The 15316-nt window shown below is 35.1% G+C and overlaps 1 protein-coding gene across 2 annotated transcripts in view; it reads right to left on the reverse strand.

Moving 5' to 3' along the window:
• Window positions 1–7201: 7201 nt before the first annotated feature.
• LOC126778214 (zinc transporter ZIP13 homolog) overlaps window positions 7202–15316 on the reverse strand; it is a 28481-nt gene continuing 20366 nt past the window's right edge. The window contains exons 3-9 of one of the 2 annotated variants that reach the window (XR_007670125.1): window positions 12439–12720; window positions 11940–12085; window positions 11391–11511; window positions 10608–10693; window positions 9297–9366; window positions 7597–8668; window positions 7202–7566 (exon numbers count right to left, since the gene is read on the reverse strand). Coding sequence is in view for 1 of the 2 variants with exons in the window: in XM_050501691.1 (XP_050357648.1) it covers window positions 8493–8668; window positions 9297–9366; window positions 10608–10693; window positions 11391–11511; window positions 11940–12085; window positions 12439–12720 (881 nt within the window). In the remaining variant the exon portion in view is untranslated. Of the gene's footprint in view, window positions 8669–9296; window positions 9367–10607; window positions 10694–11390; window positions 11512–11939; window positions 12086–12438; window positions 12721–15316 lie in introns of both variants that reach the window. The other variant, XM_050501691.1, reaches the window with a different exon arrangement.

Genomic DNA, 15316 nt, shown 5'->3' on the forward strand with positions numbered 1-15316 from the left:
TTGACTTTAATTTTTAATTATTAGCAACCTATATCAGTTATACATTCTTACGTTATTATTATTTTTTTTTTGAACAAATTATACATATACCGTGTCGTAGCTACTAACGCCCTCCAATTCGACAGCACATTTATTTATTATTTGTTCATTGCAAAACATAAAGATAAAATATCATTTAATTTAACAAAATATAATATATACATCAATCAATCAATCAACAGCCAATCGTTGTCCACTGCTGAACATAGGCCTCTCCCAAGGTGCGCCAAAGCTCCCTGTCCTCCGCCTTCCGCATCCAGTTTTGCGGAATAGACGACTTGAGGACTTGACGAAGGTTGCCAAATGCTGCCCATCCCAAGCGAATTCTTCGATCGGCTTCCTTCTCGAAGTTGTTCCTACCGACTTGTATTATCTGTCCTAGGTAGGTATATTCACTAACAACTTCGAGAGGTTTCCCCTCGACGTATATCGGTCCCGGCACGACATGCCTATTGAACATGACCTTGGTCTTGTCCAAGTTTATACCGAGACCGATACACCGGGAAGACTCGCCTAGGCTACGCAGCATTTCGGTGAGTTGTTCCAGCGACTCTGCTATGATGACGATGTCGTCGGTAAATCGAAGGTGTGAGATGTACTCGCCGTTTACATTGACTCCATACCTAGTCCAATCCAGCGTTTTGAAAACGTCTTCCAACGCGTTGGTGAACAGTTTCGGGGATATTACATCATCGCAGAGGGGTGAGACAGGGTGTCTCACCCCTCTGCGCAGTTGGATCGCCTTCGTCTTACAGTCCTGGATGTGGACAGTCATTGTAGCGGCGTTGTACAGACATCTCAGTACCTCGATATATCTCCAATCGATATGACATCTCTGCAATGAGTCGAGCACTGCCCAGGTTTCGATGGAGTCGAAGGCTTTCTCGTAGTCCGCAAATGCCATACACAGCGGCTGATTGTACTCTTCGGTCTTCTGCACAATCTGCCGAACAGTATGGATGTGGTCCACGGTGCTGTAGCCTGATCGAAAGCCGGCTTGCTCTGGGGGCTAGAACTCGTCAAGTCGTCTGGCGAGACGGTTCGTGACGACTCTTGAGAACAGCTTATACACGTGACTCAGGAGGGAGATTGGTCTGTAGTTTTTCAAGAGGGTTTTATCACCTTTCTTGAAAAACAGTACCACCTCACTCCCGCTCCACGTTTCCGTAATATATACATACATACATCTAAATATATATACTAAAAATATTTGTTAAGTGTATAATAAGGAAGGAAGGAAGGAAAAATAAGTTAGGTCAATGTTATATTAATCGTTTAAGTAATAATTCAATCTCATCATAGCCAGCTGGTGAGAACCATTGAGAAGCCAGTTGGTCATTTGCATTTTACACTGGTAAGACGTTAGTGAGACAATATTTATCTTCTTATTTATTCTATTATATGCAATTGTATTGTTGATTTAAATGGAATGGTCCGGCAAACCCTATCACTTTAGCGTTTGTTAGATACAAGCTTAGTATTATAGGGAATATTTTATGCCTCCGAAGAATTGTTGCAGTATAAACACTTGACGCACTGTGAGAACTTTACAGGATTTATATAGTTCAACTGGACAGAAACGGATAGGCTGAGAGATCATAATTTTTAATAAAAGTCTTTGTGCTCTCTCTAATCGAAATGTATTGATCTTAGCAGCACCTCCCACACTGTGATGCAGTAAGTGATATTAGACTGCACAAGGGCGTAATATACAGTTTTTAAAGTCTGGAAACTAACAGATGCCCTAAGATTTCTAAATACATATATTATTTTTCTTATACGTGAAATTACAGACTGAATGTGATCATTCCAATTTAGCCTCTCATCTATCGTTACTCCGAGATACTTAATTTTCTTAGTGCGAGAGATTGTATTGCAGTTGCAAGGAACAGTAACTTGGTATTCAGAACAATTATGAGCAACTATAGGAAATGACGTAGCCGTTAAAGTATAGCTGGAGCCAAAAGTCATATAATGCGTTTTATCTATATTGAGTCAATAAGTTGCAGGACAGCCAGTTCATTACGATAGCAAGGGCAATTCTGCCCTATTTCAAGCATCTGACCAATTTTCACCATGGACAATTAGTGAGGTATCGTCGGCATATGTTACGATTTTGCAGTTTGGTAATTTAAGCCTGCACAGATCATTAATGTAGACCAAGAATAAAGTCGGCCCGAGAACGCTGCCTTAAGGAAGTGATGAGGAAGATCTTTTCTATGGTTTATAGAAAAGATCTTCCTCATCACTTACTTGATTATTTATAGAGACATATTGAGTCCGTTCACTAAGATAACTTTCGAAGATACTTAAGGCCAATCCTCTGTCACCAATTCTATCCAATTTCTGTAGTAATAAAGGTATAGAAACGGTGTCGAATGCTTTCGATAAGTCCAGAAAAATGCCAATGGTGTTTTTATTATTATAAATGTTTTGAACCGTGTCGTTAATCATAACGGCATCTTCCGTGGATCTGCTAGTTCTGAACCCGTATTGATTATTAGCCAATATGCCGAAATTGTTTAAATAAGAGATAAGCCTACGATTTAGGACCTTTTCCAGAACTTTCAAAAAAGTGGTCAAGACCGAAATGGGTTTGTAGTTATTGACATTGTCCTTCGCTCCTTTCTTATGAATAGGGTGGACGATGGCCTGTTTAAAGACCCTGCGGAAAACTCCTTTAGTCAGGCAAAGATTAAAAATATGTGTAAGCAAAGGGGTAAAGATAGGTTTAGAAGTTTTCACTATAGATGTTGTAATGCCGTCCCAACCCACCGCACAGTTTTTTAGGCCGAAAATAATAGATCTGATTTCGGCTTCATCGACGTTATCTAAAACAATTGAGCTAGACATAGGAAGAGTATTGGGAAGGTATGGGCTATACTTCTGCTGTGAGACTATTGTACTAGAAGCCAAATTTTTCCCAATATTAGCAAAAAATTTGTTAACTGTGTTTAGGGCACTAATTGGATCAGAGCATACCTTTAGCAGGTCATCAGATGTCTTTGATTTTTTGTTAGGTATATTACCAAAGAATTTGACCAATTTCCAAGTATTTTTGTTGCTTTTCCTAGCTTTCTCAAATTCGTTGCATTCGTATTCGGACTTAATTTTTTAAATAAATTATTGCAGAAGTTTTTGTAACGGATATATGTTGTTTTTAAAATAGTATTGTCTGGATTTTTTTTATTTTTTTTATACAGTTTATCACGATAGCGAATGCAACGAATTAATCCAGGGGTAATTATAAGGCTTAATTATTCTTTTCCTGCTAGGAACAGGAATAAGACAGGAAGATTTTAACGATGGAAGACATTGTTTCCACAAGTTGCGTGGCTGATTTCTCCGGATCGATTGAATTAGAGATGGCCGAAAAATCACAGATCGCAAGGTCAGCAACTATAGCGACCTCATTGACATGAATATAACTACCAGCGGATTTTTTTTATTTTATGTTCATAGGTCTACAAAACAAAATGACAATCAAAAAATTCAAATGATTACATTTCTCTTGATGTAGACACGACATGCGTTTTTGATTAATTGCGAAAAAAGCGTCTAGTCTGTGACAGCAACAAAGATCTAAGCTTATAAGTTTTTTTTAATTGCTAAATAATTTAATCTATCGAAACAGTTTTTTTAAACTTTTTTTCAATGAGGCTATAGAACTGTCTGTAAAAATATCATAATTAAAACGAATACTATTATAAGAGAAACACATGCGGTATAAAGGCGAGTGGCTAAGTACATTTGTTTTAGAGGTAGGAAGACAAAAGGTCATACAATATCGCATGCGACTATTTGGGCGAGGAATGGAAAATTGTATGCATTGCAGGATATCGGACGAGTCAATAAGTTCATGAATTACCTTGTATAGAAAGATGATATCATTTATTTTCCTTCGAGTGTAAAGAGAGCATGCTTTGTAAAAATTCATCTCTGTGCATACGATTTCATTTCGAGACATTTGTTACCGGTGTAAGAAAGGTGATATAAAAATCTCTTTTGAACACAATCGCGTCTATTTATGTGCACCTGATAGCAAGGGCTCCACACTACACTGCAATACTCCAGGATATTTCGAGCTAAGGTATTAAATAAAAGAATAGAAACACTTGGTTGCTTAAATATCTTTAACTGTCTATTAATAAATCCAGATAGTTTTGACGCTTTTTTTATTATATGATCTAGATGTAGCCTAAAGCTTAGTGAACTATCAAGTATAACGCCAAGATCACGTATGCTCGTTACTTCTTAAATAGTTGAATTATTATTGATATAATAATAATAAATAACTTTATTCACTAAAAAGAAATGAAGACAAAAAAATTAAGGTACAAAACCATAAAAAAATAGTTAACAATATCATAATTCAAAAAGTCGTAGTCTCAGCTAGGCTGCTTTTCAGTCTACGCCTTGTACATATGCTGCCAACACAAACGCTACATTCAGTGCAGTAAAGGAGATAAAATTACTTAAATAATACAAGTTAATACAATTTATAACACGCACAATAGGCTTTGTGTTTATAATTCATCTCGTGCTTAACGGTGAAGGAAAACATCGTGAGGAAACCTGCATGTGTCTAATTTCATTGAAATTCTGCCACATGTGTATTCTACCAACCCGCATTGGAGCAGCGTGGTGGAAAAAGCTCCAAACCTTCTCCTCAAAAGGGAGAGGAGGCCTTAGCCCAGCAGTGGGACATTAACAGGCTGTTACTGTTACAATAGGCTAAAATAAAAGAAAACATGCAAGCATTACTAAAACAGTGAGGTTTTTTTTTATATTCTAGAAAAAGGAAAATATTTCATATTGAATAAAAAATGAAAATAAAATAATAGTAATAATAAAATATATAAATAATCACTCATATTATATATACATATTATATATATGTCATACATATTATATATGACATATATATAATATGTATATGTCAGGTCAGGTGACATATATATAATACATATTATATATATGTCACCTTATCAGAAATAACCTTGCGAGAAAATTTTATGTAAAAACATTTTGTGGGGTTGAGGTACATTTGATTTAAGTAGCACCAATCACAAATATAGTTTATATCCGTTTGCAATATTAGCTTATCTAAATCATTATTAATTATAATAAATTTTCAAGTCATCAGCATAAAATTTGAAGTTCGATTTTATATTAATACATAAATTTAATTTATTTTAATATGGATTTAGCAGGTTTCGGCTTAATGTCACAGTAAAAAATAACCGCAACATGATCTGTAAAAGGAGCGTCAAACATAACAGTGGTGGTGTTTTTGTTACTTCTTAGGATGACATGATCAAGACACTTCTTATTTCTAGATGGAGTTACATATGCAGGCAGCATTCCATGGATGGCAGAGATGTTAAGGTAATCATCCATACGAGGATCCTTAATAGCTGGGTTAATATTAATGTTTATATCTGCAAAGATTGCTGCAGTTTTAATGCTCGCTAAACTAAGTAGGACTTTATCAAGACTGTCAATAAATAAATAAATGTTGTAGTAAGAAGGTGAGCGGTAAATGGCTACTAGAGCAATATCAGAACGGAATTTTAAAACTAGACAGTTAGCTTCCGCAAAAAGAAACTCCTCAACACGACAATCTAAACAGCTTCTGAAGTATGCAACGATGCATGGTTAGTGTACTGTGACTTAAAAGAACTGAAACCCGGTAACGTAGGTAAGACTGACACCTTTCTTAACCAACATTCAGCTAAAATAAGCACGTCAATCTGTTTGTTCAATCTATTTAGCAAAACCAAGAGTCTATCGAAATTACAGTTCAAGCTTGTTATGTTAACATGAAAAACCTTTAGCCCCGTTTTGCATTTCAAAAAATCGCCACTTAATAATATCTTGCCCTGAGCAGTCTCAGGGCAAGATATTATGAAAGCTGAAGCTGTTATAGCTTCAATATTTTCGTTAATTAAGTTTAGATCATTCATAAAGAAATATTATTGAATTTAACAATGGTACGAGTAACGGTCGTTCTATGGAAAGAGATTTGATTCCATTTATCTTGGCCTTACTCACTAAATAGTTTAGAATATTATCAGCAAATGAAAGATTTGATAAGACTGAAAATATGGAAATATGGTAAGGATGTTTTGTGATGGATATATATGTATAAATATAAGGATTAATATAATATAATAATATTGATCTAAATTAAATATAATATTGATCTAAATAATTATAAAAATTAACAACATAGAAATGTAGGAATATGAACTAAGATTAAATATAAAAAAATTCTATCATTAGTATAAAAAGTTTACGAAGAACAAGCAGCATGCATCTACAGCAAATAGCGACATTTGTGTCATTTCTTCATTTTTAAGGAATCTAGGTCCAATTCGTTTTTTATGTGAATTAACTGGTCCCCTTCTTTCTTACGAAGAAATATTTTGCCATTGGACGTCCAGCAATAGGCGTAGGATAAAGATTTGAAAATCACGACTAAAATAAAATAACCTCTTTATTTTAGATATAAAAATCGGTTATCACAATTCTTTAAAAATAATAAAACCTTAACTTACCTAAAAAGCCGAGATGACCCAGTGGTAAGAACGCATGAATCTTAACCGATGATTGTGGGTTCAAGCCCGGGCAAGCACCACTGAATTTTCATGTGCTTAATTTGTGGTTATTATTTATCTCGTGCTTGATGATGAAGGAAAACATCGTGAGAAAACCTGCATGTGTCTAATTTCATTGAAATTATGCCACATGTGTATTCTACCAATCCGCATTGGAGCAGCGTGGTGGAATAAACTCCAAGCCTTCTCCTAAAAAGGGAGAGGAAGCCTTAGCCCAGCAGTGGGACATTAACAGGCTGTTACTGTAACTTACCTTTAATTAACATGATATAATTGGTCGATATCTAGCCTGTGGTATTCATGGATCCGACAAGGATCTTTTCTTTTTCTATTACTCTTACTCATTTATAAAAAATGACTTTCCTCATCTGGTGGGTCACACATGATAATCTGTTCTCTAGTAAGACATTTGGTGTTAATTACATACTATTAAACAGTAAAAAAATAAAATGCAGTAAAATTAATATTTGATATATTATAACTGCAGAATAGAGAGCAAATAATAAAATATAAACTAAGAATTAAAATAATACCACTTTTTAATTTAGTAAATGTTTATTTATATAACATTTCTTCATAAAATAAACGATACAATACTTATAAATGGCCATATTTATCACACTTAATGTATTACTAAAATGCAGAAAAGTTCAAGTTATTTAATTTTTTGTTACCAAATTTTTAACACAATTGCGATTTCGAAATTGAAAATAATCTTTATTTAAATGTATAAAAAGCAAAAATATAAGAAGTAATAATTTTTTAAACCTAACGAATGGTACTATCACATTTTAGTGGAGTTTGTACTATCAACTAAGACTGATTCCTACGTTATATTTACATGTTATGTACAATATATGGCATTCGAGTTAAATTTATAAAAATTAACACAATAATAATAAAATATCTACCTATTGAAGATAAAATAATATGAAACCGGACTTTATATTACTTCAAATATATCATTATAATAAAAAAATATAGCAGACAATCTTATAATAATAATAATGTTTTTGTAATAAAATTCTGTTTTCAATCGTTATTTTAGGCATTATTGTTGTTATAAAGTAAAAATGATTATTAAATATCGAACATTTAATTAACATTAATATTTACTGCTTTTTTTAATTATATTTGTTATATATTTGCAGTATACATATTTATAGTGGAGTATTACTCGGTTACGACTCGAATTGTATGAATATATAAAGTACATTATATTAAGCCTAACTAAACCTAGTTTAACATTTCATTTCGCTTTGAAAAATTATAATACTTTCGACTGTCCGATAGACATGTGACTTGACGAATCAATATACTTAAAAAATATATATATTTTATTGTTTCCTGTTTTTTTATATCTTCATTATGTCTTATTAGTAATAATTCCTCGATGACTTGTTATTTACAGAATAGTTTTTATTACAATATAGTACAATGGAATCTATTACGACTTACAGCCGCCATTGTATTCTTGCGAGTAAATATCAAAATGATATTTTATACATTTTAAGAGTTTATTTACTCATTAAGTTTACTAGTGATTAATTTTACGGAATTATAGAGATTAATCGATTATAAAGGCTGTCTACTTGTACGTACGACTGTATCATTGTAAACGATTAAATTTATTTCAAAATAATTTACGAACTATTTACTTAACATATGAAATGCTTTGATACGTTTAAAATTGTATATAAACCTACGTTTAGGTTTTTTTTGGTTATATTTATTGATTTTATGAGGCAGAGTGATTGTCGATCAGATGGGAGGCATTTGGCCCAGTGACATGATCGCTGTGTGGTAACACGGGACTCAGGGTGTCATGTCGTTCTACCCGAAGTACTGTGTCATGAAGGCCATGACGAGGATCCCTGCGATGAGAGCTGCCAGATGTTTGAGCGACTCCATCTTGTCGTTCTCGCGCAGCAGGTCTGGCAACACTGTCACAAGCGCTATGTGCAGGAACCCGCCCGCAGTGAACGGTACAATCCACGATGTTTTTGCCTCTGGAATTTTATAATAAACATAAAGATTAAGTATAAATAATGTCCTACGGACTGATTTCGGCCACGACGGCCAATCACAAGAGAGATTAGCCAACTGCACGGGACATATTATAGTGCACAAGTGTGTGCGAAACACAGGTGCACTCTCTATTTTCTAATTCTCATAATCCGATGGGACGGCAATTCGACACGACTTAAAAGAGTTCAGGCACAGGATTAACGGCTTTACGTTCTTTCCGACACGGGAGTGTACACTCTTCTAACTTCCAGACTCCGGGCTGCTGCTGAGAATTTTCGACAGAAAACCTTACATCTAGCCACTAGACCAACGAGGCAGTCAAAGATTATGCATATGTCACATGTGAAGCTTGTTGGTGAGTGTGTCGATATAATATGTGTATTTTTGTATATAATGTAAAATTTACGCCCAAATAAATGAATGAGGTTTGTTTGGTCTATAGACCGGAAGTATCTACAGCACTTGTTTATTAATTGTATATCAATTCCTATTCCCAATAGGAACATAAATACGAAAAAGGGAATATTTGTTAACAAAAAAAAAAAACAACCTAGCAACATGACAAGACGATTTAGTGGAAAAATATGAATATATATAAAATGAACACACCGATAGCATTTCTCGCTCCGCTGAAAATAACGGCCGTCATTGCACCGATCAGACCCGCTGACGCTGTAGCCTGAAACAATATTTTTTTTTAGTTTTTATATAGAATTACTAATATTCCCATTTATATACCCCTCCAATTAATCAAACAGCTTGTGTTATGAGCGGGGACGACAATAATCGAACCGAATATTACAACCTTGTGCTATTGACGTTTCGCTATCAAGTATTTATATGGTTTAGGGGTCCGCCTTACTTAATAACGAAGTATATATAAATATATATACTTAATATCCGTAACAGCCTGTGAATGTCCCACTGCTGGGCTAAAGGCCTCCTCTCGTCTTTTTGAGAAGGTTTGGAGCTTATTCCACCACGCTGCCCTGCGTTGGTGGAATACAAATGTGGCAGAATTTCAGTGAAATTAGACACATGCAGGTTTCCTCACGATGTTTTCCTTCATCGGCAAGCACGAGATGAATTATAATCACAAATTAAGCACATGAAAATTCAGTGGTGCTTGCCCGGGTTTGAACCCACGATCATCGGTTAAGATTCACGAGTTCTTACCACTGGGCCATCTCGGCTATTTATATATAAAATTGTATGTCATCCAAGCAAATCCTGATAGATTAAGCTCTTAACTCACATATTTTGAAAACAAACAATGCCCACTAGTGGGACTTCGACATGTACAGTGCACTTTTTAATACAGGCAGGCGATAGATATTGTGTCCACATCGGTCAATGACTTGATCGTCTCGTTACTTAAAACGATTCGTGCATTCGAAACGCGAATCATTCTTAAAAACCGGTTGGTATTATTATAATTTATACATTAAAATATAAATAAAACAATCTAAAATATTATTTCGTACATGAAATAATCTAAAGTATTTTCACAGCAGATTTCATTTCAATTATTAAATTTCACACTTGTTAAAGTATAACAAATCGATGAATAAGAACAATATATGCTTTGTTCTCAATTTAATAAAAATAAATAACAATAACTCAATAAATTTTAAATATATGTTGTTAGCACACTGTGATCCTGGCAGAAAACATAAACATTTCTCTTTACAGAGGTTGCCTGGAAGAGGTCACTGTAAGAGAAGGCCGCCTTTATTAAATGTTTCAAAATTGTGTGCAATAAAGGATTAATAAATATAAATAATAAATAAATAACAGTCAAATTACATGTTTTACTTTTGTTATTAACAAAGTTCATGACTAAATAAATTATATTAATATGTAATTTGTTTTGTTTTTTAATCTAATATAACTTGTGTTAAAAATGTTTTTTTTTCTCACCAGTTGAGCTTTAGCCGCTTCCCACCGCGAAAAGCCGCTTTTAAGTAGAATAGCGAAGTCTCCGACTTCGTGCGGTATCTCGTGAACTGGAAAAAATCAAATCAATTTTGATACTTTATCCAAGTTAGCAAAAACTTACTGGAGTTTTTTTTTTTTTTAAATGTATAGGCGTTATCACACCTGATGGAAAGTGAGATACAGTCTAAGATGAAGCGCGCTTGCCTAGAAGATGCCTATTCACTCTAGACTTGAAGGTACCCATTGTAGGTGGTGGGGAAAACGGAGGTCGGGAGGGTATTCCAGACCTTGGCGGTGCGTATCAGAAACGAGGAAGCAAAACGTTTCGTACGTGTCTCAAATACGTCAACTACGTAAATACAGTACGCTCTTACGAGCACATAAAAACGTAATTTTACAGAATTATATCAAATTTAGATTCTACCGAGAATTACTGGCAAGAAATTAATTAGTTGACTATCTTTTCCAGCATTTCAAATAAAATTAATTATACAATTAGTTATATTATAGTATATATATATATATATATATACATCATGCCTGGAAGTCAATACATGCAACTCCACGCTCCGAGTGACGTCACATCGAGCGGGTCGACATAAGCGACGTAACGACAACGGAAGCGACAGTAATCACAAAATAGTTTCCATTAAATTTAATCTTTTATGCATCATTATATAGAATTAAGAAAGACAAGTAATTATGAAGTCCCATTAAAAAATACTTGAGAGATTTACAATATTATCAATGGTACAGAACAATTACCGAGTATAGCAAAAGTTGTAAGCAGGCCGACCCTGAAGCCGACGAGGAACGACCCCCCGACGGCCAGCCCGTGGGTGAAGTTGTCTATGGAGTTGGCCATAAGGTTGAGATACCCTGCCACCTGGAACAAATAAAACAATACATTGATATATTTCTAAGATATACAGACCACCTAACAGTCAGTGGTAACCAACGCCCACCGACATGGATAAATAATTGGAAATACAATCATCAATCATTCAATCACGTGACTCTGTAATTATACTGGCTTACTCACCTTTAACCGTATATGTATACGTCATAATACTACAACCATCGATAAAAAAGTAGGTAAAAGTAAGAGCCTGTAAATGTTCCACTACTGGGCTAAGCTATGCTCTCAGTTTGAGATTTTCTTCAAATGAGGTTAGGAGCTTATTCCACCACGTTTCTCCAATGCGGATTGATGGAATAAACATGTGATAGATTTTCATCCGACACTCGCAGGTACACGATGTTTATATAGAAGTAATATAGTTTAGTATAGAAGGGTTTACAATAATAACTCACATCTTTCTTCTCGCTCTTCTCCTTGGTGGCCTTCAACGCCTTCTCTTTCGCTTCACGCAGCAGACATCTGCCCATCCAGCGGTTGCCCTTACACCGGACCGCTCCGTTCGTTGTCGTCACTATTGTACTGCAACACCCGCCTTCCCCTTAGATAAGAAACGAAAGAATGTTCGTAGAGTAAATGGTACGAATGTGCTAGTGCGATTCTGATCCTTGAACCTGTGCGGGTTTAAGGATGAGACAACCGTGTAGCTTGTGAAAAGAGATAGATTTATTTTTGGAAGAAATTTTTTCAAAATATAGATAAACGTATTTTCGGCTATTGTTTATATTAATTATTTAATGATAAATTATATTAAGCCCATTACAAATTTCAATGAAAATCCTTAATAAAAATTATACACGTAGATTCCTATTTATCTTAAAAATCGGGATTGTACAAGTACTTGCAAACGAATAACGCTATAAGTAAAAATAATAATAACACTTAAATACTAACCCTTAGTATTATTATTGAAGACGCAGGTATCATAGAGCTCTTTAGCTGACACCATACCGTTGCTCCCGCCACCGCAAAGCCCCCCATTCGATTTCCCCCTATTCTTCCTCCCAACTTCTAGGAGCTTCTCGATCTCTTCTATCTCAATGTGGTTTACAGATCCATTTCCCTGAGGAACATCATCGTCTTCTTCTGCGCCCGCAAAGAGTTTCTCTACCACGATAAAAACTAACATCCCAAATAAACACCAGAGACCGCATTTCATTGATACGTGTTCTCCTTCTGAAAAATTAAATAAATATTTTTCACAGTCTATTATACGAAAATAAAACGGCGAAACAAAGTTTATAAAAATTGACGACTCGGAATTAGTATTAGCTGTTACGCAATTGAATATGTTACGAGAAAAGTTCAAGAGTTATTTTAAAGTTTTGCTAAGTCGCGACTTTTATTGAATAGGGTAAATCCGTTCAAATCAATCAATCAACAGCCAATCGTTGTCCAATGCTGAACATAGGCCTCTCCCAAGGTGCGCCAAAGCTCCCTGTCCTGCGCCTTCGGCATCCAGTTGGTGCCCGCCACCTTCTTAAGGTCCACTATTATAAATCCGTTTCTATTCTTATATAATTTACGATGTTGTCTGAGATGGAGCAAGAACATATTATAGTTCAAATCAACTGAACAGGAATTTTATTGGAAGTTTTCGGAAAACTTCAGGCACATGGGATATATCATCTTAGTTCCCAATAGGCTTAAGAGGCCCTGCCAGCCGAGTGGATATTAACCGCTTCGGAAAGGGGGTGAGCTTAAATATCAAAGAGCTTTGAATGTATAAAAGCAGTTCATACATACGATACTATAACTGATTTTAAATTAAAGGGTTTTCAATCGACTGCTTTTTTAAAATTCGAATACTTTCGAATGGCCAGGCAAACGCGACCAAAGCACCATAGGTACACAGTGGAAATTCCCCGCCTACGTACGAAGCGTTTTGAGTTTACATTCATCATTCGCACTGCGAAACTATGGAATGCTTTGCCTGAGTCCGTATTTCCCGATAGGTACAACGTTGGTGTCTAAAGTGTTAAATCCAGAGTAAACAGGTTTCTTATAGGCAAGCGTGCTACATCTTAGACCGTGTCGATGCTTAACATCAGGCAAGTCAACGGTCAAACGCTGGCCTATTAATTGTAAAAAAAAAAATACTTCTGTATAAAACGATCGTGGTTAATCACATGTCTGTTATTAATGATCCTATGAATTATGTTATTCATTTATTCTGTATAAATGAAACAGGTCGCTGTGAGCAGTGATAGGAATAAACTTGGAATGTTTGCTTTTGATAAGAATTGACGGAACTGTTTAATCAATTATTGAATTATTTTAAACATTTATCCTCACTGCATTATGAGTACCTTGTATAAAAAGCTTTATTTATATTTCAACATTAAAAATGATTATAAATAATATATAATGGATTTGAAGGGTCGAATGAGCCAGCGTAATTACAGGCACAAGGGACATAACATCTTAGTTCCCAAGATTGGTAGCACATTGGCGATGTAAGCGATGGGTTAACATTTCTTACAATACTAACGTCTTTGGGCGTTGGTGACCACTTACCATCAAGTGACCCATATGCTCGTCCTACCTATACAATAGAAATCTCAGACTTATTGATGTAGAAATATCAGTACGATTATTATTGTTTATTTTTTATTTTAATACAATAGACGAGATCATTTTATTTATTTATATGCTTGTATTGATTTCTATTATCTATAAAATGTTAATGTAATCTAAATAGTCAACATTTGTTTTAAATCTTAAGTTCGTTTTGTTTGTCGTTTGGTGACCGGGAAACAAGTTCCACGGTTTAGTAGCTGCGTTTATACAAATATTCGTCGTCCGTTTTTTTTTATAGAATAGGAAGGCGGACGAGCATATGGGCCACCTGATGGTAAATAGTCACCAACGCCCATAAACATTGGCATTGTAAGAAATGTTAACCATCGCTTACATCGCCAATGTGCCACCAACCTTGGGAACTAAGATGTTATGTCCCTTGTGCCTGTAATTATTATCGCAAATGTTTGGCTTTTTACGGTCGTGTCCGGCCAAATCTTTACGCGTCCAGCCCGCCCGGTTTTTGTTACCGGCCACAACGACCAAAACAATGCATGAATGATATTATGAAAGTTTCGTCCTGTTTAAAAACGTATGTTCGGTTTACAAAAAAAATAAATAGCTAATGGTTACAAATAGACTAGTCGGTGGTGATAAATCGGTCATTATTATGGTATTTAAATAATACTGCTGGGCTAAGGCCTCCTCTCCCTTTTGAGGAGAAGGTTTGGAGCTTATTCCACCACGCTGCTCCAATGCGGGTTGGTGGAATACACATGTGGCAGAATTTCAGTGAAATTCGACACATGCAGATTTCCTCACGATGTTTTCCTTCACCATCAAGCACAAGATGACTTATAAACACACAGTGATGCCCGGGTTTGACCCCACGATCATTGATTAAGATTCACGCGTTCTTACCACTGGGTCACTCGGCTCATACATATATATATATATATATAAAATACAGTATGAGTCGAGCCGATAATATAAACGGCTCATACTGTATATGTATATACATATAATGTATATTAATATACATTATTTCATTTGGCAAACCTAACACCAGAGTAAAAAAATAAAACTAACCCCGTGAAAGTTTAACCTACCAGCCGCACTGCGGTTTAAAAATAAAATCTGTCAGATTGCGTAATGTTCGTGACGATATTGTGTTTCGTCATCCATTTTAAAATAGAAAATGATAGTCAATTATATTATTACAATATAATCGATGTTACTGTTATTAAACCAT

The sequence above is a fragment of the Nymphalis io genome, chromosome 25 (genome assembly GCF_905147045.1).
Source record: "Nymphalis io chromosome 25, ilAglIoxx1.1, whole genome shotgun sequence".
NCBI lineage: Eukaryota > Metazoa > Arthropoda > Insecta > Lepidoptera > Nymphalidae > Nymphalis > Nymphalis io.